Source organism: Carya illinoinensis, chromosome 13, assembly GCF_018687715.1.
Source record: "Carya illinoinensis cultivar Pawnee chromosome 13, C.illinoinensisPawnee_v1, whole genome shotgun sequence".
Lineage (NCBI taxonomy): Eukaryota > Viridiplantae > Streptophyta > Magnoliopsida > Fagales > Juglandaceae > Carya > Carya illinoinensis.
In genome coordinates this window covers 27,644,604-27,669,386 of record NC_056764.1, presented here as the reverse complement: position 1 = coordinate 27,669,386, position 24,783 = coordinate 27,644,604, and the positions used below count along the sequence as shown (strand labels likewise).

The 24,783-nt window shown below is 36.0% G+C and overlaps 1 protein-coding gene and 1 long non-coding RNA gene across 3 annotated transcripts; one reads left to right on the top strand and one right to left on the bottom strand.

Annotated features, from left to right (window-relative positions):
• Positions 1-10,121: 10,121 nt before the first annotated feature.
• LOC122291425 (putative phytosulfokines 6) lies at positions 10,122-11,077 on the bottom strand. 2 transcript variants are annotated; one of them, XM_043099135.1, is made up of 3 exons: positions 10,778-11,077; positions 10,609-10,691; positions 10,122-10,524 (listed from the first exon to the last, which is right to left on the bottom strand). In XM_043099135.1, the coding sequence occupies exons 1-3, from the start codon at positions 10,872-10,874 to the stop codon at positions 10,417-10,419; spliced, it is 288 nt and encodes a 95-aa protein (XP_042955069.1). In that variant the 5' UTR covers positions 10,875-11,077; the 3' UTR covers positions 10,122-10,416. The 2 variants fall into 2 exon arrangements, with proteins under 2 accessions (XP_042955069.1, XP_042955068.1); XM_043099134.1 differs by having other exon boundaries at positions 10,122-10,527; positions 10,778-11,072.
• A 6,012-nt stretch (positions 11,078-17,089) lies between these two features.
• Positions 17,090-19,850, top strand: LOC122290828. Its single transcript, XR_006236563.1, has 2 exons — positions 17,090-17,387; positions 19,473-19,850. It is a non-coding gene; the product is annotated as an uncharacterized LOC122290828 (long non-coding RNA).
• The last annotated feature ends 4,933 nt before the right edge of the window (positions 19,851-24,783 follow it).

Genomic DNA, 24,783 nt, shown 5'->3' with positions numbered 1-24,783 from the left:
GTAGAGATCCAACTGAGAGGGTAGCCTGGAATCGCAGGTGGAGATCCGAGATAGTGACGTTTTCGACCAAAAAAAAAAAAAAGGAGTGCATGTACAACCTTTACTCGGTTACAGATTATAGGGTTATAAAACCAGATCCATAACTGGATCCGGGTTTATAACAACCGCCCGGGTGTAATCCGACACCCGAGCGGTTATCTGCCCGGATTCACCCAGATTCGGATTTCTGGATCGGACCGGAAAAAAATCGGGTCCGGATGCACACCCTTAATATAGTTATATTTCTAGTGATTTAGGTATTAACTTATTATGATTAGTATAACTAAGTTTTAATTTCAAAATGGAACGCACCGTTTCATTTGCAAATACTCAAGTGTATTTGTGTGGAACCCATCGTTTTAGCAAAACTTTTGTATCTTGTAAAATTTTCATTGGGTTTCATCTCTATGGTTGGAATTTAGACTTTTCATTTCCTTGGTGATAGATATTAAAAGAGTGCTTATATTAAAAATAAGTAATTATTTATTTATTTATTTAAGATCAAGATTAAATATAAATATAATCTCTATGGTTTGCTCCGAAATCACATTACTTCCCGACTTTTTTTTCTTTAACTTTTATTCCTTATACTTTTAATAAAATCAAATTGGGTAGTCTGGTGGTGGCTAGAGGGAGCTCCACCCTCCATAGCAACCATCGCCGCCACCCCTCCCCCATAGAGACAGGTTATTTGAAATAAAGTTATTTTCTTTATGTTTCTATTTTTTTTTTTTGTTTTAGTTTTTATTTTTTTTTTTGTTATTTAAGTGGAAAGTTCAACAAATTAGAAAGTTATGAATACTAATTAACGTGACCATTCCGAGTAAATCACAAGGACAATTTTTGTTTATTTAATTAACCTTATTTATAAAAGAGAGGCGCTTCGGGCTGGTGGCACCTATAACTTGTGTTTATCGGAAACCAATGGTGAGCTGACACGTAATGGGCACATGAAAAATTGGTATTGGCCGCATAACAGGGGATCAGCTCTTGATCATCGAATTGAAGCCCCCTTCCGAACGAGCCGAACTCTGCTCTCTCTCTCTCTCTCTCTCTCTCTCTCTCTCTCTCTCTCTCTCTCTCTCTCTCTCGAATTCACTCTGCATTTCTCCTTCGTCATCTCCTCCTCCCTCTCCTGCAAACCGAAACCCAACCACACGCCGTCTCCCCCTCCCTCTCTCTCCTGCAAGCCGAAACCCAACCACACGCCGAAACCCTCCCTCTCCCGCAAGGTGAAACCCAACTGTCTGCAACGGAATATTCTCTCTCTATCTCGCGTGCCCCTTCTCTCCTCTACTCGCTATCTCCCTCTGCCATTGATGATCCCATAAACTGAAACCCTAGATCGACCGACTCCTCCATAAAACCCCAACCCTCACTCACTTAACTCCTCCATAAAATCCTAACCATACCTCAGCCGATTGAAACCCGAACCGTAACCCTCCCCCATTCGAGTCACTCCTCCGAAGGGAAAAGGTAAAAAATTTTGAGTACGGCATGGATGCATTTGTTGTGAAGTACTGGTCTCAAAATAGAGGTATTGTTGTATAGAATTCGAATTCTGGATTTTTCATTTTCATGATATGTTTGTTCTATAGAATTCTCGATTTTAAGTGGCATAAAATTATTAGTTGATATTGTAGGGAAAGTAACTTGTCGTGCCAAAAAACACAAACTTTCCTCTTAAAATAATTGAATGTAAACCTACAACCTTTGCTAAAAGAAGAGATTACTTGCCTCATTTGCCTGTATTTTGCTGTGTTCAAACTCTTTCTTTGTAGAATTTAGTAATAGATCTCTTGATATATACCTTAGATAGTGCATGACTGATGTTTAACATGCAAAATCTTGCATAGATTCATGTCGACCTGCTCTATATGTATGAAAAGAATGGTAATTCTCTCCATCTTTGACATAGAATTAGTTCACTCTTTATTGCAGTTCCAACCAAATTAGAATAGAGAAAGTGAAAACCAGCACTAGAGGGTCATATTAGAGCAAAGTATATTACTAAGGATAGCACTAGAGGGTCATATTAGAGCTGTTTTGAATGGGTTTGTTGGTGTATAAGTGTTTGTGTTTTGATGGGTATGGTTGGTTTTTAGATGAGAAGATCAATGTTTTTGGAATGGTTTGGGGTCCTGAATCTTTGTTGGTAATTGTTTGGGCTCGTGATATAGGGTGTTCAGGTATTAAAAGGAGTTGATATTGCATTTATTTCTTTTCCGATAAAATCTGTTTGCTTATTGAAGACATCATTTATGTTTTTGTCTGGCACTTGATGGAAGATTGCTGAAGAAAGGATTTTGTTGAATTATTCAAGACATCACAAAGGGTAGACTGCTAGTGTTTAAGTAACATTTGATGAAGGTAATTGTTCTAATGAAACACTGATCTTGAAATCCATTTATTTTTTGTGGGTATCCTAAATTTGCACATCAATGTAGTTAATTCTGAAATATTAATTAATGAATGTTGGCAATGCAGTTTGACGACGACAGTGGTGTTAGTTTGGAGAGACCATTTTGCCATTGTGGGATTCCAGCAAAGTTAAAGATTTCTGCCAAAGATACTAGTTTTGGCAGACGGTTTTTCAATTGTCCAAATTATAAGTTCAACAAACAATGTGGATTTTTTCAATGGGTTGATTTTGAAATGGAATAAAACTATTGTTGCAAAATCACATTAGAGTTAGCTCAAAGAAGGAACAATAGGATCAATCAAGAACGTGTAACAGCTGAAGTGGCAAAATTTAGAGCTATGGAAAAGAAGTGCAATGGAACATTCAAAGTTCTATTTCTTTCATGGTTTTGTATTGTTGTGCTTTGTGCTGTAATTGTTTTTTATGTGAACGATAATCATGTATCACATGGTTAGTAGGCCAACTTTATTAAGCCTTTGTACATTTCTAATGTAATCAATCATGTAAAAATCAAACTTATATATATATATATGATTAGGCGCTCCATTTGGTATTGGTATGAAATTACAATCATAAATATTAGACATTCAATATTCAAAATGAAATATTCAAGTACAATTTGATTTGATCCGAATGGTAGCTTCTATGTCCATGGATACTAGGTTGCAAGTATCAAAAGACATCTATCACAACGCCTAACCAAAAATCAAGTCCAAAAAACAAACATCTTTCATGGAAACAATGCCTTCATCTCCATACACATTTCCTGTGACATTAAAAAGAAACAATAAGTTGCATACTTCAAAATGTCAAAAAAACAATAAGCCGGATACTTACAAAAAATTCAATAAGGTGCATACTTACAAAAAAATCAATAAGCATACTTAAAAAAAAAAAAAATCAATAAGTTGCATACTTTAAAAAAGAAAAAAAAATCAATAATGTGCATACTTAGAAAAAATCAATAATGTGCATACTTAAAAAAAAAATCAATAAGGTGCATACTTTAAAGAAAAATCAATATGTTAAGTTGCATACTTACTTAACATGATGTTTCTTATTCAAGATCCACCCTTTGTGATATGTTATTATTTATATTTCCAATATCCCTACATGAAAGACAAAAAAAAAAAAAAAATTATAAACATATTGTTAATAGATTGAAAGACTAGAAAAAAAAGGGAAGAAAAGTACCATACCCCAACGAAGGGCAGTTGTTCCTCGTATGGCCCTCAACCTTGCAAATGCCACATCGCCGTTTCTTCACTGATTGAGTCTCTCTTGGGTTCTTTGATCTCAAAGATTTTGGTCTTTCTTTCGTCAGCACCCGTTGAGGATCTTGTAACATTTGGAAAAAATTTGATATTACTTGTGATCTTATCATAGGGGAATCTACACGTGACATGGCTCCATCTTCTATAGTTTGTTCTCCAATATCTTCCATCGAAAGCAATTCCTTGTGCACCTTATTGAAGGCAAGAGATAAGTGGTTCATTTTAAAACTTGATTATGAGCCAAGTTCGGCAATATCGTAAAACTGCATCATCAAATGACTTTTTCGCAATATGGATCTTCTTGTGTTGGAAAAGGCCCCTTGGAATTTGGTATTTCAAGTATAGCTCTGCTCTTAGCATTGATGGTTCATCGCTCTAGAATATAGTGATGTGGCAACATATCTAAGTTTGATTTCTTCATGAAGACACATAAGATATGCCTACAAAGAATACCTAGAAACTCAAACTTATGACAGGTACATATTGCCTGGGTTTGTCTACTGTCCAAAGTCACATAATAAATTCGACCATCTTTACCGTTAGGTGCCACCTCATACATCTTGGATTCTCCATTTTGCTGAACTTTTGTCATTTTGTACCGTTGGCAATTGAATAGCTCTTCTTGAAAGATATTGAAAGACTTTCTTTTATACACTTTGGCTGCCTCTTCTTCAATTTTTCAACATGTTCTCAAAATCGGGTTAGTCGATTTCGTTCTCACATCCTTTTCTTTCTTCTTAAAGTACCGTGCACTTAAGGCTTTCTCATACTGATGAACGAAGTCACTCCCCATCGTGCTTGATCGCACATAATCCTTGAAAAATTTATTCATACTCTCACTCCTTTGTGTGGTTGACATACCGGCACAAAATGTGTTTCGCAAGTAAGTTGGAACCCACTTCTCCTGTCGATTGTAAAGATTTTGCATCCAATCATTACATGCTAGACCATACTTCACCAGTATTGAAACTCATTCCTCCTCAAACTCATCAGGTGTTATAGTATCATGGATATAATGATGGAACTTTTTTTGAAAGTCTGGATACTTGTTATAGACATGTGCCAAATGTTCTAAAAATTTTTGTAAAATATGTCACAAGCACAGCCGGTGAGTTGTATTTGGGAGTACCACTGCAATGGCCTTGGCCATGGCTTTATCGTCATTAGTAATAATGGTTTAAGGGGCACGCCCAAGCATAGCGTCCTACCATGTTCTCAGTAACCATATATAGGATTCAGTTGTCTCATTGACTAACAACGCACAACCAAACATTATGGTTTGGTGATGATGATTAACTCCTAAGAATGGCACAAATGGCATCTTATAAACATTTGTTAGGTACGTCGCATCAAAAGTGACAACATCTCCGAAATATTGATATGCAGACCTTGATCTTGCATCTGCCCAAAAGTAACTGCCCATACTCCCATTTTCATCAATCTGCATAGAGTAGACAAACTCAGGTTCTTTACACTGTCGTTCAAGAAAGTATGCATACAACCTTTGTGCATCTTTCTCTTCAAAGAATTTTCTTCTTTTATTTCCCAAATAATTTTCGACGTCCTTTCCAATACAACCAATTTTAAAATCACCACCAGCTTCTTTACTCAATACTGACATTATCTTTCTTGTCGGTACACCAGACTCATTCAAAGTGAGAATGGGGTTTTTTTGCATACGTGTAACTCCTCTATGTCCACGGAGTAAGCTAGTACTTCTTGGTGTGAGTAGCTCATGGTTGTGTTCAGGCACGAACTTATATACTATCCACCTTTCACCATTCTTTTTTATACACATGGTAGCCTTACACCCAATCTTTGTTTCAGCAAGTTCCAGATTTTTTCTTTCTTTTTGTTTGAGACTTTCACGCCGAAATCCTTCTCTTGTACAAACATAGTATATTCCAATTAATTTTTTTCCCCTCTTGATAATTGCGTATGGTTAGTCCTCATTGCAAAATCTTTCTTTCTTGCATACACTTTATAAAATGTTTGGGCGTCCTCAACTTCATCAAACTCCTTCTCAATGAATGGTTCAAAAAGTCCACTACTAGAAGTGGAAATTAAATTGACTCCATCTCCATCTTCTCTGTCTTCTCCATCTTCCACATTATCTCCATCTCCATCTCGATCTTCCAAATTCACATCACATTGCTCTTCCACAGTTTCTTCCTCAGTAGGAAAATTTATACTCGTTAGTATCTCAACATCATCACTATCCGAACTCCACCCAAAATTCTTCATCCCAACATAAAACAATGTAACCAAACAAAAAACCAGTCACTAAAAAAACCACAAGCTGTAATCAATATTCAAAAACATATACTATTATTTCAATCATCAACATGGTTCAAACAAGGCCATACGAAGAATGAACATGATACGGTTCAAACAAAATACATACAAAGTATCATTTTAAACTTGGAATGCACTTGGAATGAAATACAAATTTTATCTAATTTTAATATTGCTATAGCATTTATATAATGCATTTTTTCAAATTTTTATTCAACATTCATTGAAAACAGAATACACACAAATAGATTAACATAGTGATTACAGCTATAACAGAGATTTCAGACTTCCAAATGAGGTTGTGCTGATAGATTTTACCATGATTTTCACTGTGACTTCGTTGTTTCGTCATTTAGAGCTGTTCGAAATCCTTGAAAAATATGCTAGAACAAATTATGGAACACTTTGTTAATACTGGAACATTACGAATTAGGGATTAAAAAATCCTAAAACCAGATTCCTAAAACCAGAAAATAACTTACCTGGAGTGGGAGTGGGAGTCTTCGTGAACCACTGGATAGCAGCAGCAATAGCCGAACACGTGAAGGGGAGTCGACGTGAACCACTGGACAGCAGCAGCAGTAGCCGAACGCGTGAAGGGGAGTTGACGTGAACCATTGGACAGCAGCAGCAGCACCGATTTGGGGTCGCCGAAACTCAAAAGAGAGATGGGGCACCGATCCGATTGGGGGTCGCTGGAATACTCGAAAGAGAGAGACCGAGTTGCAAAGCACCGATTGGGGTTGCTGAAACTTGAAACAAAGATGGGCTGGAATACTCGAAAGAGAGAGACTGAGTTGCGAAGGAGAGATAGGGTACGGGAGAGAGAATTGTGAAACACAGATGGGGCAAAACAGAATGATCCCCTGCAGCGCGGCTTCATTCCTTCAAGTTCCATCGCCTACGTGTCAGCTCACCATTGGTTTCAGATAACTACACATTATAAGAGGCACCGGTTTAAAGATTTTCTCTTTATAAAAATACAACTTCTTGGCACTAATTAAACTAGCACCTTTATGTTTAGAGCGATCACAAGGGGTGAAATTACTAACATATTCAAACTAGAAAGACTGCATCCTCTCTATGCAATGGGTTGGTCCTTTTGCCACTAGGACCCAAGGACTCGATAAAGATGACCCATACATTAGGGACTAGCCAATCTGACTGGAAGATAACTATATGCTTGAAGCCATCCGGTTTGTATGGCGGACAAAGTAGTTATATAACTGTAACAAGAAAATTCAAATATTCTTCCCTTCATATAAGCATCCCGAGTGGATTGAAAATGGTAAAGAGGAGCTAAAATGACGAGATTTGGTTGTTACACAGGCCTTAGCCTGCCCTCCCCTACTCTATAAATAACAAAGGGAAAACCATGACCGGGTCTTGCGCCAAAGCCAGGACCGAAGCAATCCTCCACTTGGGGAAATATGCACCATTGCGAGAGTATTCGTCGAAGGCAGCCCAACCTCCTATCGGTGAAAAGGTTATGCCCATAGAGCAAGATATCGTGTCTTTTAACGATGATAATTGTAAGGGAGTCATCCATCCTCACGATGATGTGTTAGTAGTAACTATGTTGGGAGCCAATTACACCACATGAAGAATACACGTCGATAACAGCAGTTCGATGGACATCCTCTTTTGAGACACATTTGTGAAGACAAGAACCAACCAAGACAGGTTACACATAGAGGCCACACCCTTGAAAAGATTCTTTGGTGAAGTGGTGCAACCTAGCGGTTCCATCGCCCTTCCCATGATGGTAGGATCCGGCTTCCATATGGCCACCATGATGATGAGGTTCCTTGCAGTGAAAACTCGATCATCTTACAATGCAATCATTGGGCGACTAACCTCAAGCGCGTCTAGAGACATAACCTCTACGTATCACCTCAAGATAATGTTTCAAACGGAAACAGGCATTAGGGATGTAAGTGGCGAGCAAGCACTTGCCTAGACATGCTATGTGCAATAACTCAAAGATGGAGAAATGGGCGTGAGGATGGTCGAATCCCCAATGATAGGTAGTCGTTCCCTGCCTCCTCCTCTTAACATTATGCTACATATAGTGGAAACATGAGACAAAAGAGCCTTAAAGCAGGGCAAGGCCAATGAACCCCTCTAGCTAATCACCTTGGACTTAGCTAACACAGGGGCCACAGTGAGAATCAGGACGAAACTGCAAGATGAAGAAAGACAACAATTGAAGCAACTCCTCGCCGAACACTAGGACATCTTTGTATGGGGTCACAAGGACATGTTAGGAATTGATGCTAACATTAGAGAACATTATTTAAATGTCAACCTAGAGACACAGGCAGTCAAGCAGAGAAAAAGAAGCTTCAGTACTGAGAAATACATGACTATAGTCAAAGAGGTCAATTGCCTTTTGGAGACAAGTTTTATTAGAGAAACCCATTACTTGTAGTGACTCTCAAATGTGGTCCTTGTAAAAAAAATGCAAGAGATAGTGGTGAATTTGCAGTGGATTTATAGATCTTAATAAGGACCGCCCCAAAGATGGCTTCCCACTATCTCGAATCGATCTCAATGTGGACTCCATAGTAGAACATCAGATGCTGAGTTTTATGGGCACTTACTTTGGATACAACCAAATCCGTATGAACACAAAAGACCATGAAAAACAACATTTATAACCGACCAGGGTTAGACTACTACAAAGTGATGCATTTCGACTTAAAAAATGCTAGTGCAATGTACAAAGGTAGGTATACAAAGTGTTTATGAAACAGATTGGGAAAAACACGGAGGTATATGCTAACGACCTATTACTCAAAAGCAAAGAGATGAAGTATCATGTAGAGGATTTAAGGGAGGCCTTCGATGCATTAGAATTGTACAAAATGAAACTCAACCCGAAGAAATTCGCTTTCAGAGTACAATTAGGAAAATTCCTAAGGTTCATAGTATAAGAAAGGGAAATTGAAGCTAACCTTGAGAAAGCCCAAGCGATCATCATAATGAACCCACCAATAAACCTGAATAAGGTACAAAAGCTTGTTGAGAGAATAGCAGCGCTCAACATGTTCGTGTCTAAGGTTAACAAACAAATGCTTACCATTCTTCTAGGTCGTGTGAAAGATACAAGACTGGGACGCTGAATGCGAAAAGGAATTTGCACAGCTCAAGGAGTATCTGGCGCACCCCTCGCTCTTTAGCCAAACCAAACAAGGGGAGATGCTGCTCCTATACTTATTGGGTCAGATACCCTATAGTGGAGATGTTAGCATTCGCGTTGGGGTTGATTTTGACCATACTTTTAGGTGCACCCCATAAGAATAGTGACATAACACCCTTACAAGACCATCCCCTCTTCGCAATGGGCTTGTCCGCATGCCACTAGGGCCTAGGGACCAGATAAAGATAACCCATACATTAGGGCCTAGCCAGTCCAATTGGAAAATAACTATAAGCCCCAAGCATCCGATGTGTATGTGTATGGCGGACAAAGCAGTGATATAATCATAACATGAAAATTCAAATATCTTCCCTTCATATAAGCAACCCAAGCGGGATGAAAAGGATAAAGAGGAGTTCAAATGACTGGATTGGTTTGTTACACAGGCCTTAGCTTGCCAGCCCTCTCCTAGTCTATAAATATCGGAGGGAACTTGCAACTAAGGTAAGTTTAAGTTGAGCCTTGAGAACACTAAAAGATTATATCAATTATCTAACTTAGGCATCAAAGGCGTTTAATACCATTTAGGCATTCTCTGATTTTCTTCGTGTAGTCAGTCTTACGGGAGGTGTTAACGGGTGCGGAACACGTCCACAACACATACAACAAAAACATTTACCCCAGCCCCCTCTTACACTACACGTGAATTCTGGGATTGTATTGAAACTGTATAATCGAACCTGAATTGGCGAAAGTAAATGCAGTTGAAAACATGAAATTCACAATGGCTGACTTCCCAATTGCCAACTGTTTATTGAATTGTTTGTGTCTAATCCCCAATTCATCTACCAAGTTTTGGAAGTTTCTGCATGGCTTTCGTCGTGCAATTTTTTGGAAGTTGAAACAAAATCTTGTATCAGTTCGTTACATCTCTCAATGGATCTTAAGCTTTCTGCTACTTTTCAAACCAGGTGGAGTCTGATCCTTATTCCAACAATGTCAAGAAAATCAGCCTAGAAATTCAAGATGAGAAACATATGCGTGACACTTGCATTGTGTTGTAGAGAAATTACAATCTCAAACCCATTAAAGAAAGCTCTATATATATATATATATATATATATATATATATATAAATATATGTGAAATATTACATCCTGGAAACACATCATATCCTGAAATATTGAGAAAAGGGCTGCATGTCAATAAAAAGATATGGAACTCTTATGTTTTTTGGAGGAGTCTCAAGGCTTGTGGTGCTGGGTGTAGATGTAGTCCAAGTGAGCCTCTGAAACTATCCTTCTCTGAAAGCATTCTTCATCTCCTTTGTTACAATCCTCCACTCCCATGAGCTGCTGCGAAGTATTTCAAGATCCAAAGAAATTGTGAGACACAGTTCAAAGTTTTATAGAGAAGTAGTAGCAGGAGGAGCATACATTCATAAATTCATTGCTTTCCAACTTTACAAGATCAGGACCTCCAGAAGTATTGATTTCGTTGAGCTTCACTGTCTCCTGTCCTGAAAAGGGATCCAAACCAGTATTTCAATGCAGTAAACCGAAAGAAGATGAAGAAGATTAAACAAAGACAGAAGCAATAGCAAACCTTTTTGGGTTGCTATGGTACGGGCTGATATTTTTGAGATGGAAATAAGTATCAGCAGGAAGAGGAGAAGAGCATTGGAATGCAGGCTGCGCTTCATAGTTGAGAGAGATGAACACACGGCTTGAAAGCATATACAGTTGAGAGTTTGGGTGGTGAAGCTAGGAAGCAACTGATGTTGGGTATAAAACTCTGAAAGTCACATGAAGCTCTCCCAAAGTAAGGCAGTAAGCAGTTACAGTACCTTAATTGTGGGTCCAACCCACCATCATATTATTGTACCGTGCTCCTTGCTGTTGTGACAACACCACTGCCATGGATTCCCAACATGAATATATATAGATGTTTATCTGAGAGAGAAAGAGCTTTAGTCGTTGTCTAGCATAGTGGTCCATGTAACAATCCAAAGACCAAAAAACAATGTAATAGTGGTTGAAAGTGTCAACAAGTCAACCTTTTTAGACATGCGGACAGCTGTTGCCCATCATCACGTGTCATCCTTTCACTGCTTTTCCACCTGGCAAGATTTTGAAACGTCTAGTTCAACCATGAAAAGACAATATACCTAAAGCAATGCATCTATGCACTTTCTATAAAATTATATACAATTATAAAATATACATATATTACATAATTATTTAAAAAAAAAGTAAAATTTATGATTAAAAATTTTATATTTTTTTAATATATCTCCCGTATTAATTAATTTTTTTTAAAAAGATTACGTGACGCTTGCACAATCACGACTATAAATATCATTTTTCTAAATTTAAAACGTGTTATTAGCTGAATTGAAATGAATTTTTAAATATTTATTAATAATATTGAGTTGAGATTGTGAAATAAATTTTATAACTTATTTAAGATGAGTTTAAATATATTTAGATATTAAAATGAGTTTAAATGTATTTGTAAAAAGTTGAACAAGATTGTGAATCCTGAATATAAAGAGTTGTTTATTTGAAAAAGGTTATGAGTTTTACATGTAAGGTTTTGAGTTGAGATAAATTTAGGAATTTGAAAATTTGGTGTTTGAATGTTAAACTAAACTGAGTCCAAGTTTCAAATGGGGTGGCTTTGTTTGGATGTTGAGCTAATTAGTTGATATGAGTTGATTTCTTTATGAATAGTAATCAATTGAAATAGTAGAGTGAGTTTTGTGGAACTCACCTAAGATGAGTTTAGATGTTAATATAAATTTAGATATATTTATGAGAAGTTGAAAAAGGTTATGGGTCCTACATGATAAATATGTATTGAATTGAAAAATGTTATAAGTCACACATGTAAAGATGTTTTGAGTTAAGTGACATTTAGTTATTTGAGAGTTTTATATTTAGATTTTGAGATAGGTCTAAAACAGAACCCAATTAAGATGAGCTAACCTCATTCAAGGATCCAAATGAAGCCCCAATCTCGTGTCTGAAATTGCTTCCAACATGTTAGCAACCTGCATGAGTACATGGCTAGTGGCTACAACACCCAAGTTTAGTGGCATCAGACCACCCGTTTTCTCCCTTTTTATGTGTCACTACAAAAGAAACCGATTTTTATGATCAAAATTTAATGACTAAAAGAACTATTTTCTACGAAAATCGTTGGAAATAATCCTTTTGGTTACTAAATTTTAGTCATAAAAGTCCGCTTCTCTTATAGTGTGTATAAATAAGCATTTGTTTACAAGTCTCTTTGATGTATACGATATATATTATTAACATAAAAAATGTACAGCAGATGTAAATTTTGTATGTTTCTTTTTTTAAAAGTTGATAAATTGAGAACCCATAGGAGAGTCTCGCTTTTTAATAATTGGTTTTACTATTTTGTAAAGAGAGTGCATGCGTGACTTGTTCACCTAAAACTATATTTAACTGTACTCTAGATTAATATTAATGCTTTAATTTCTTATTATTATAATGAATTCCATAATAAGTGTTGTATTGGTACATTGACTTGTGTAGCTAGCAGAACTCATTATCTAAATTCTTTGTTAGCATAAGGATCTAAAAGATAAGGTTATTTTACCTGGACGATATGGTGCTACTCCGTCTAGGCATGATATATGATGTAACTTTTCACTAGCTACTTTGTATAGGCTAGCTTTGTATCCTGAATCCTGGTAAGGATGACACATGCAACATGTCCCGTTTGAATTTAGAGTTATGTCTATTCATCTTATTTAATTATTATAATTTTTTTAAATTTTTACATAAAATATAATAAATTATTTAATTTTTTTAAATTTTAAAACAATAATAATATTAAAAAATAATATTTTATTTAACTTTCATCTCAATTTATTTTATCTTAACTTGCTATCCAAACCTTTCACCTTTTGATATTTTGTACGATAATTTTGTTTAAAACAATGGTGGATGCTCCTCCACTATACCCTTCATCGATACGCGCATCTGTCTTCTTTTGATATAAGAGGATTGTCAATTTTTAAATTTTGGTGGAGATTATGCTTCTCCTTTAGGGATTTGAATCTTTTTCTTGATGGAGGAATAAACTAATTTTGAAAGGCTATTTTTGTAATCTAATTATTCCCTTGATAATTGAATTTGGAAGATAGAGAAATTGTGTCTGCTAGTTCTAGACAAAATCAAGTGATGGGGAAAATTGAACATAATCTTAATTATTTTTTGTTTTGTAGTAATTTTCTTTTCTCGATAATCCTGGGTAAATAAGATGATCATAATTATATTATTGAATGAGACCATGCTTATGTTATTAGAACGAGAACTTATAATACACATATACATATAGAGGTTAGAATTCTGTTACAAACAATTATTTTTACATATTTTTTAGATATTTTATTAATGTGATTGGCCAATACAGTCAATCCATTTTCGTTGGTGTGCAAAATCTTCGTTGAATAGTGAGAGTCAAACCCAAGCCGTGCTTGGATGTAACCAGGGTGGAGAGGCAACCCCTCCCTCCAACCTAGGAAACATGATTTTTCTCTTTTTTTTATTTTATTTTATTTTATTTATTTTATTTTATTTTATTTTTATTTTTAAATTGGTATTCATTTTTTGATAAATATTTTTTTCTTGGCCAGGTAGGATCCTAGCTACTCAAGCCGAGTTAGAATTGAGACTGAAACTATAAATAAATAAGACTACTTGATAAATTGCCTGAGATTTGTTCAACTAAACTCGAATTTAACTTAATATGTATGTAAATAAATTGTTCATGAAAACAAAATTTCGATCATTTATTAAAGAGAAATGATTTATAAAATTTTAGTTAGAGTAATGCTATACACTATACTCCCATCTTATTTTCATCTAACTAAGTAAGATGTTGCACATTCATCATCATTAGATAATAAAGAAAGTATGTAATAAATGATCGTTCAATGATGATAAATATGCTACATTTTATTAAGTAGAATGATAATATGGTATATAAAATTTTCCTTTTAATTATACCTAAATTGTAACAAGAAAAGAGGGTCAACCCCTCTCCCCATCCTATATACGACTTAGGATAATGAGGGGAGGGATCCTACTCCCCAAACCTCTCCTCCCAAACCCACCACCAACCTAATTAACCCAACTTGCATTTGGATTGCGAGTGCTTGCATGGTAAGATCGCCATTACTCAAGTCACATTATGGTTTAGAGTGGCGTTGTGAATAAATAAGATTACTTGATAAGTTGCTTAGGATCGATTCGACTACATTTGAATCCAACTTGATTTGTATATAAATAAATCTTTCACTAAAATTATGATTGATTATTAAATAATAGATTTTATATAAAACTTTATTTAGCTCAATAAACTTGTATGATGTCATATTTATTATTCCTGCACTATTATGTTTAATTTTAAAACAAAAATATCTTAGTATTTAAAACGACAATATAAAAGTATGTTCTTACTATACATGTTTATATTTTGGAAAAGTCTGAATGCAAGCAGCACCAAAATGTGACCTGGCCAAACAAAAACGCTTCATTTTGCATTTTGGTGTGGGATTGATCTCTAAGTTCCATGCCTTCTCTTCCATTCCCCCCTAAGCCGAACCTCCCATTCTCTTCTTCTCCAACCTCCCCTTTTCTTCTTCTCCAATTGACTGAACCACACCCTCTAGCATCTCTTTTCTTCTCTCCCCTTCTCTTTGTATGAGATTGATCTATCGCGGCGGTGAATCTTCTACGTACATGGCTACGATATTGCTATCATCAAATGGGAGTAATCCATTCTTGAGAGCCCGAGACCTTCAGATTATCGTCCTTGTCAAGGAGGAGATTTTGAGGCTCCACATCATGGTGGGCAATGCTATTTTGGTGGCAGAAATGTAGCACTGAGACAAGCTACTGGAGGCAATGCATGGCTATGATCTCTCAAATTATCTGTGGTTCTATGGCGGCGTTGATGGTTTGGGATAGTTTCGAAAGCCTAGACGAGGTTAGAGAAAGAGAGAGAGAGTCAAAACTATAAAACAATTATTTCCCTTTTCCTTTTCACCAGTTTCTTGGGAAAAACTTTAAAAAATTTGGAAGACAGAGCAAAGAATAGACAATTACATATTGGGCAAAAAATCGATTGATCTCTGCCTATTGTTGTTGCTGAGCCTGAAAGATGATGTCTTGGTCAAGAAAAGACGACAGCCGAGATGCCTTGGATCTCTTTTGAGGAACTGTCAAAGCATTAAGCTCATGGAACAAATCCATAGGACGCTTTCTCTGATCAAGAATGGTGTAGGAGAGCCCACTGTCAGCCTTATTCATGAAAGTTTGAGAAGAAACCAGATTGCAATATGCTAATGATTGGTTAAAACCCAATTGCATATTTGACAAACCTTGAAAAAAATCAACCAAAAAATCAGAAAGGTAGAGTAAGCCATAGAAAACAAGGAAAAGCCACCATGAGATATGAAAAAAGACCCTGAGTGAAGAAGGGCTATGGAGACCAATTGTACCTAATTGTGATTAACTGAGAAGGGATTATATGACGAGCTTCAACTGCCATGAAAGTTGGTATTCCTTGGCCCTTTTCTGTGAATCGTGTGGTCACATTCTTCTCGCTTCTTTTTTTTCAATAAAAAAATGCCCTTGTCATGTCAGTATTGGTGTGCCTATGGGTATTGCGTACTAAAAAGAACTTTGCTTGTTTTCCTAATAAGGAAATTCTTCTTGGGAAAAATATAGTTGCAAGTATAATTGTGTATTAATTTGTACACTAATGTGATGTGATTGGTCAAAAAGTAGATTTTATTGAAAACAGTGTTAATTCAAATGTTAAGTATGAATAAATCAGTATTAATACACAGATTAGCGCACAACTGTGTTTGTATGTAGCAAAACTCTTCTTCTTGTAGTCCCCAAAATAGAGGTTTGCACGTGCACGCCCACTATGGCAAAAATGAATTGTTTCATCAAAACAAAGGGATTGTACGTAGGAGGGAATCCTTCCTTTTCACGTAGAAGAAAATCGTGCTATTGGAGAGCTACTATCGAAATGGTGCATAGAGGAGATTCTAGAGGATGAAATCCTAGCAGAAGGGGTTGCGTGAGGTAGAGGACGATGCACTGAGCTAAGAAGATTCTAGAGGACGGAATCCTAGTAGAGGGGAATTGTGTGAGGAGGTAGAGGACAATGCTCTAAGCTGCCGGCTCTTCAAATGCCTTGTAACCTGCACTGTTGCCCACGTAACTTCAAGTTGCTGTCAACCTGAACTGTTGCAGAGTTGCCGTCCCCTTCAAATGCTAGTAGTTATGAGGTTTGTAATGCAATTTGCATAAGTTAGAATAACAACATTTGTACAAATTAGTGGATCTAGAAAAGCCTGTTATTGACCCATATTGCTCATAAAACAAACCATCTAGAACTAAATCTTGGTGGTTGTTTGCTACGTACAATCCGTATAGAGAGGAATGCATAGAATGCATGAGTTTGGCTGGGGCATAAAAAGTTTCACTTCACCAAGTCTTGTAGCTATAGAACAAACTTTAACTCCCCTTTCCACAAAATTATATGAATTTAATCGTTAGTTAGTAGTCTAATACTTTTCCTCATGTATAAGATAGACCTCATGAATGGTTAAATATGTTGTTTTTAGTACTCTTAATATAGTGGGTTAAGTGAACTTTATCTGCTAAATGAAGGATATTAATTAAATAATATGAATTAACTTTGTTTGACATGTGAAATAATACTTTACCTGTAATTAAATACAGAAGCATTATGTTGTGGGGTTGACTAACATTTAAGTAAATTTATATTTGAATCTTGGCCATTACAGGAGTGAAGCCCATTGGAATTCGTAACCAAGGCCTACATAATTGCTAAATCTATGAAGAGATAAAATAGAGGCTAGCGTCCACGAGGCGAAGCTAAGCATTTCCAAACTCAATAACTCAAGCCCATGTCCATAGTTGAAGCCCATGAGGAGAAGGCAACCTGAGAAGAAACCAACTCACTATGAAACCCGGTAGAATAACACAAGTGCAATTACTTTGAAAATTTGGGGACCACAAGAAGCAGAGAAATAGAAATGGTTACGCACGATGGAAGTGGGAGAATCGAGGGCAAGGAGAGAGAGAGGGGAGAGAGAAGATTTCAAGTATAAGAGGAAGAAGGATTTTCGGGTGAAGGAGTTAGTTAATTTTTCATTTTATTTTCTACATTCATAAGACATTTTCATATGGTTCTAGGGGTTTTCTTCCATTTCCACTATTTTGTTAGTTTTAGAGGAAGATGATTGGCTAATCTTTTATAGCTTGGGTTGCGGTATAATCTCTACTATTTTTCATGATTTGCTATATTTTCTATGATGTTAATTTTATACTTTTGCTTGGCTGAGATCGAAATTCAAAGAGGAAAGTTGATAAATCTCTTACTCTTATTTCTTATTTGGTTGTTGACACTAGGAACATCAAAACCTTGAAGTAATCAAGGATTTTCATCACTTAAGTATTACATGAATTTTGGTTGACACTTAGTGAGGGTATTTTTCTATTAAGACCTGGCATGTTTACTTGAGTTTCAACTTGCATAATTCGCTTTATTAAGGCCTTGATTGGATTAATATGAGAGGAGTAATGCCCAGAAAACTAGTAAATCGTGGAAGCAATGGATGCTTGGACCTGTAACCCAAGTATTTGATAATTTGACTCTGTGAAATTGTTTTATTTCAATATCTTTTTTGGAAGTATATTGTCTTGATAAAGTTTAAATCTCATTTTAACCTCTTTTGAATCATTTAATTTTTAGAAGTCAAATAGTTCATAATTTAGCTAACTCTTCAAAATATAATCACAAATCCAAGACGCTCCACGCTCAACCATACATTCCAATTTTCATACATCTTCTATTGTGAATATACCACTTCCCATTTTGCTTATTGTTTTCATAAACATAAAAATCCAAAAAGTGTTTTTACCTAGCATTTTAGATCATCATATTTTTACAATAAGCCTTCACAAATACTTTGAAAATCATTTGTCCCTGTGGAATATGATCCTGGACTTATCCTTTATACAACTTAACATTTCTACACTTGGAAGCACATTTGAGAACAAGTCAGTTTCTGTATTTATAAAAGAGAAATTATTCTCATCAACCTCTATAGCTTTTAGCACACTCGACACCCTTAGGTGGCTACACCGGGTTGGCTAATAAGTGAACCGATTTTGCCTAAACCAGCCAATAGCCATCTAGCCATCTCTTCCGAAGCAGACCTCACAGACCTCCCTCCCTCTTCTGGAGCTCCCCATTACCTTCACTTGTGCTTCATCTCCCCCTTTCCTCTTCTCTGTGATTCAATCATTTCTCACAAAAGCCTTAATCTCCTTGTGCTTTATTCATGCTCAGAACACGATCGATTATGCCTTGGCCTTCGATTTTACTCTCTCTCTCTGTGGAGATTTGTGAAAGGGAACCCCTTGTCCAGAGATATGCAGAAGACGGACTCAATAAAGAGATTTGTATAATGGACCCGAATGGACTAATTCGAGAAAGTCACTCTCCAGAAGTTAGGGTTCAGAGGAAGAAGATGAGCATTGAGAGGGAAAAAAGAGTTCAGTACTTTATTGAATTCACGTTGAAGGTTTTCCCTCCAAGTAACTGTATTTATACTGAATCAATTACAAACACATTGTTTTATCAACTAACAACACTACTTCATTACATAATGACAACAACAACAACGTTACACTTATTGAAAGGAAATGTATGAAACGACAATGTTCTATTAAAACACAATCAATTAAAACGCATATGAAAACAACAACGTTCCCAGCTTCCACTTAAAGCCAAGCCAACTACCCGCAACGACCTTCCCTTTCCTAAACAAGAGCACAGCTTCTTCATGAACACAACACCTTGCTCACTGCCATACTTCCACTCCAGCACCTTCACAGTCCTTAACAATTTGCCATGAAGAGAGAAGATTTTCCTTACAGAGCTTTCACAATGTCCTAGGTAACATTTGTGAATTTTACTTAATAACCTGTTTAGTTGCTGAGGAACATGGAATGAAAATTGATTCTAGAGGTTGGATTTTGGGGGTTTTTCTTTTCTCAGGCTCAACTCAAAGCAGAATCTGTATTCTGATATTATTTCAATGAAAATTTTATTTTCTTTAATTTTATCTGCAATTTAAACGGAGAGATGTGTGTTTTTCTGTCTTGCTTTAGTTGAAATTTTGACTTTCTATTGTTTTTTCTATGATCTTTTGCAGTGGAAGTTGTGTTCTTTTTCTTGTAGATTTGGGATTGGAGGAGGAAATTCAAGATGCTGTGGACTTCTTTTGTGAACTACATGATGAACCGCGTTCGCTTGGTGGCGTTCTTTCGTTTTATACTGTAATTTCATTTTAAACGGGTGACACTTTATCTCTTTGATTCTCTGTCTCATCGTTGGTGATCAGAGTTCATTTCTTTGAATCTAATTGTTTTCTTGGCATCAGATTATGAATAAAAAGAGCTCAACTTTATATGGTTATATTCTCGGCTGAAACAGGGTGCGGAAAGAATTAGAAACAAAATGTAATCATTGTACTGTATGTCCTGTTGTTTTCACCTAATATTTAGAATATTTTCATTTGTTTCACGAAAAATGTGAACCCACCTCGGTGAAGATAATAATTTTAGTATGGACCGTAGTATTACTTGATGGGGAAAATGTTTGTAGCTTTGTTTATTTTCACATGAAATTTGCTTTATAATCTCCATTTTGTCTTCTATCTCATGTATCGTATAGTGCTTGTAAGTCATGCTATTTTTGATGGGTCATAAGTTATAACTGCAAAGTTCGTTGTGTTACATTAGATTTTAACCTCTCCATCAGATTCTAAATGTGTCCTTGTGGTGATTGTAGATGGATGTTTATTACAACAATTACCATAAGAATGCATGTGAACTGTTTTATTTTTTTGTAATGCATGAATGATCATGCCAATTTGCTCAAATGAAATTTTCTTCCTCAAAGCATGGGTTAGAGGGTGAGATCACGAGTTCAATAGGACTAGGAGCCTGCCTGCAAATTGCAGCATTGTGGAAGATAGTTCCTATTTATCTCCTGTATATTACAAAGAAAATGGACGATAGAACTTTGGGACTGCATACGGATGCTAAGAGAGCTCTAAACTATTCTTTTTTGTTATTGATACTCTGTTCCTGTTTACTGTTTCTACCGGCATCAATGGACCTTCCATAATTTTCTTGCATCTCTTTCCTTCTAGATGGGACCAGGTGTCTCTCTTTTGTACATCTTGGAAACTAGGGTTGTGCCTTTTGCACGTTTAAATAAAAACTTCTCTCTCTCTCTCTCTCTTTTTAAAACAGAAAAAGTTAAAAAAAGAAAAAGGTAAATGCTTCAGTTGTCTCGGATTAGTTAATATTAAATAAACCAATATTAAATAAACCAAACTTTATTATCCTTTAGATAAGGATGACGAAAAGGGACTTTGTTCCGGATGCTTGGTTCCTATGAAAAAAAAAAGAAAGATGACTAAAAGAAGAGATATCTTATTTGTTAAGGATGGAACGCAACCCTTCCTGCTCCATATGACATTATTTGCTTCATTAGCAGTGCCTTCCATTACAGGCTGAGTATTTCCGTCAGTTACTTAAACCTGTTAAGTAGTTTTTTTTTAAGTTCTGGGACGCTGGAATTTTGGAAACTGCCTTTGGTTGCATTAATCCATAAGAAGGCATTGAAAGAGGTGAAGCATTAGATGATGGTAACTGTTTATTTGGAAAAATGGCTCTCTTGTTCCGGAATGTCGATACCATAATTAACTAGCTAGTGGTCACATCACCTTAGGAACCTTCGTCCAATTTGAAATTGTGAATAATTACCAGTGCAGAAGGCAAACTGCTCATTTATGTGGACTATGCAGTTAAGTAGGAAATAGGACAAACAATGCAGAGTGACCAGCATTTCCGAGCAAAGGCTGTGGTCCCTATGACAAATCAAGTGGGCAACTGTTATGTGCACACTCCTGTTGTACCTGCTGTTGGTGCAGTCTTGAATCACACATGTGATCAACTCATCCACATTTGTAGTTGATGATTTAGTGATGAAACTAACATGTTGGTATGGTTTGAAAGCACTATTATTGCAAACTTGAAAAAATTCTGGAAGGAAATATTTCTTTTGCCTAAAGTATAACATGGTAAAGTAACTTATCAGGTTAATTAGCATATTGAGTTTGATTTATCATTTTATTTAAATATTCGTACTGTGTATAGGGAGAAGCAAGATGTGAATTTTTCGTTTGAGCGGATATATTTCATTTGCTAGATGAGAACATTTGTATAAGAGAATAAAATTTGGAAGATGTGGGATGACGTATTGCTACGCAAGTATGAAATTCAAAGAGAGAGAGAGAGAGAGAGAGAGAGAGAGAGAGAGAGAGAGAGAGAGAGAGCCCTTTAGAAGGAAAAATGAAAATTATTGTGTTTGTACTAAGTTGTCACAATTGTAATAGTTTTAGCTTGGTTCGGATAAATTGTATATAAATTTACACGATGTATGGAGTAGATTATTTTTAAATGGATCAGTTGTAATTGTACTCTCCCTATGTTTTGGTTATGATGTACAAAAGGGGTATATGTAGGTTCATTAAATTAACCTGTTAAATGAAAAGTTGAGTTTACCAAACAGCTTGTGCATATGAGTTGATCTCCTAAATCTGAAGCTAAAGTACATGTTTAGACCTTAAGCCACAGATTTAATTGGCAATGAAATCTGAAGCTAGAAATTATAATTTATTGTAGTACCCCACAAAAGTTGGCCATGAAGGTGCCACACAGATTTATTCTAGATTTCTGTCCTAATGGCCATGAAGAAAACAACCATATGGAGACAAATATCACCAAAAAGTTGCCAAATTTCCTCATCATTTTCAAGTGGAATTAACTTACAATATTCATCTACAATCTTGTCTCTCTCAATATATACAGATATCAGTGCATGCTTAGCAACCACATAGGGTGCTAAAGTTAGACATGAGCTAAATATATAGGCAAATGAAAATCAAAATATGTCTTTGCTTCCAATCTTGTCAATTATTGTCAATCAAAGCTTGCACCACAAAGCCACAAGACCAGATCTAAAAAATGGTAGAAAAAGACAGATCAACTATACTTTGCATAATGAGGAAAATCTTATTCATGATAAACTAGAAAAGGAACACAAAAAGGAGTAATGATTAAACTTTAATAGGAAGCCACAACAACAAACTCTGACACCACCCTACATCAGATCGTGTGAACTTACTTCATGAATACCTGCAAAAACATGTAAAAATCAAAACAATTCTGCTATGTTCAATCGCTAGTTACAGTTGTCTTGTAGTCGGCTAACGTAGACTACTGACGTGGCAGCTGCGATTAATTTAAAAAAAATAAAAAAGAAGAAACGAAAAATGCATTTTGGGTTCCATTCCCGCTTCTCATCTTCTTCCATGGGCTAGAATGCCATTTGCGCTTCTCATCTTCAACCAGAAAATTTCTTTGGCGATATGTGCTTCTCATATTCTTGCTCTGGTGCTTATCATCTTCGACGATTTGAGTGCATTTTGGACTTCTTTTGTGTTGGTGCTTCTCTTGCTTTGGTGCTTTGGTTTTCTTTGGCGATTTGTGGTCTTCGGCTCGACAATTTGAACTGGTGTGGTCTTTAACAACTCGAGGTTGTCTATTTTTAAGTGCGTCTGAGCTCGAGCTTCAAGTGGTTGAGTTCATGTCGCTGATTTCTTCATTTTCGTGAGTTGCTTCTCAGTAATTTGTGCTTCTCATCTTCGGCCAGCTATATAGTATTTGGTGGTTTAAGTAAAAAAAATAAAAAATTACCCAGCTTTGTTGACAAGATTCATAGGCATGGACATGAGGGTAGTTCGGTTATTTAAGTAAAAAGTTGTCTATGTGCAGTTTCACAACTCGAAAATTTGAAGGGACCTGCGGGGTGATTTGGTAAATTTGAAGGGACATGATAATATCGCACATTGCAATTCATTAAAAATAAAAAAGTTGAAATGACGTGGCATGCCGACTGGATGCCGTTTGCATCAGGCGCTTGCCTTTAGCATTTTTGAAACCCAAATAAGCTTTGACAAGACATAAACAGTTTTGAAGGTAACGGAACAACCAACTGCCTGAATCCATTCTCGAACCTAATCATCCATATGCAATATGACTACAAGAAACTACAAATACCACTCTCACAGATACAATTCGGAAACTAATATAAACCTTCCATTACTTGATGGAGGATAGGGCATATAAGGTGGCATAAGAAGATGCTTCAACCAAGCATGTTGTTAGAAAAAAATTGAATGACTTTAAACAAATTAACATGTTAATTTTTTAAACTGGTTAAAAATTAAGAGAAATATACCTAGAATGAATCTTCAACTAGCCTAAAATCCTTCGAATTACTCAACGGAGGGTGGGGCATATTTAGCTCAAAAGGATGTTGCAATTATGTAATTTGTTAGATTCAAAAGCACGTCAAATAAACTTTATTAAAACATAGAAAACATCAACCCATGGTAGACGTTTGGATTTTGATATGTATTTTTAGACGTCATTAATGGTGGGTAGTATGGATTTACAGGACCGACATACGATTGTGAATGAGTAAAGAAAATGAATTATTTACACAACCTACTGCACAGGTCTACCAGCTTCATTAGTAACTCTAAATTATCAGCTTCATTAGTAACTCTTTATCTAAGACCCACCCAGTTCAGCAGTCATCAAATCCTTCAAACAATCCACAATCAACAACCTTGAAGCCTTGCTATTGCTAGTAAAACCAAGGAAAAACAAATAAATCAATAATTAGTTCAAGGAATACGGTAAATAGGGGCTTTTATTTTCCTAGTTTTACTTAGACCTCCCTAATTTCATTCCTCCCCTACATTTTCTTCACTTTTTATTTTTGAGTGTAATGTAACATCATTTTCTCCAAATTTTCTCAGCAGCCATATGTATATGTATTAAAACCACCCATCTCAAACAGAACAAATAAACATGATAATATTCAATAAAATTACTCTGAACAAACCATAAAAACACAAAAATTAGAGTGGAAGAAATCAAAGTAGTGCATTCGACAGTATCTCAGTAATTAAAACGTGAGGATCGAACTTGATCATTTTTCTAACAGAGGTACTCAACACCAAAAAAATCTCTCTACAATAGCCGCCAATACCACCTAGAATCCGACCTAATTAACAAATGAAAACCAGAAAAAAGAGCCCAAACCCTTTAAAAAAAAAGTGAGACAAATGAGAAATGATCCGGGTCTTAACAAAAAAGAGAGAGAATGACCTTTATGGCCGAGTTCACAAGACACAGGTCTAATTATCTCCCACTTTCCCACATTCTGTCAGCAACCAAACCAAGCAGCTTATAAGATCCCCGTCGGCCAATATTACCCAAAGAGTTTTGCTACATACAAGCACAGTTGCGTACTAATCTGTGTACCAATACTGATTTATTCATACTTAAAATTTAAATTAATACTGTTTTCAATAAACTCTA

Coding starts and splice junctions, on each gene's coding strand:
- LOC122291425 (XM_043099134.1), bottom strand. CDS start 10,874: ATGAAGCGCAGCCTGCATTCCAATGCTCTTCTCCTCTTCCTGCTGATA. Junction 10,692..10,777: donor TACCATAGCAACCCAAAAAG/GTTTGCTATTGC, acceptor ATCCCTTTTCAG/GACAGGAGACAGTGAAGCTC. Junction 10,528..10,608: donor AAAGCAATGAATTTATGAAT/GTATGCTCCTCC, acceptor AATACTTCGCAG/CAGCTCATGGGAGTGGAGGA.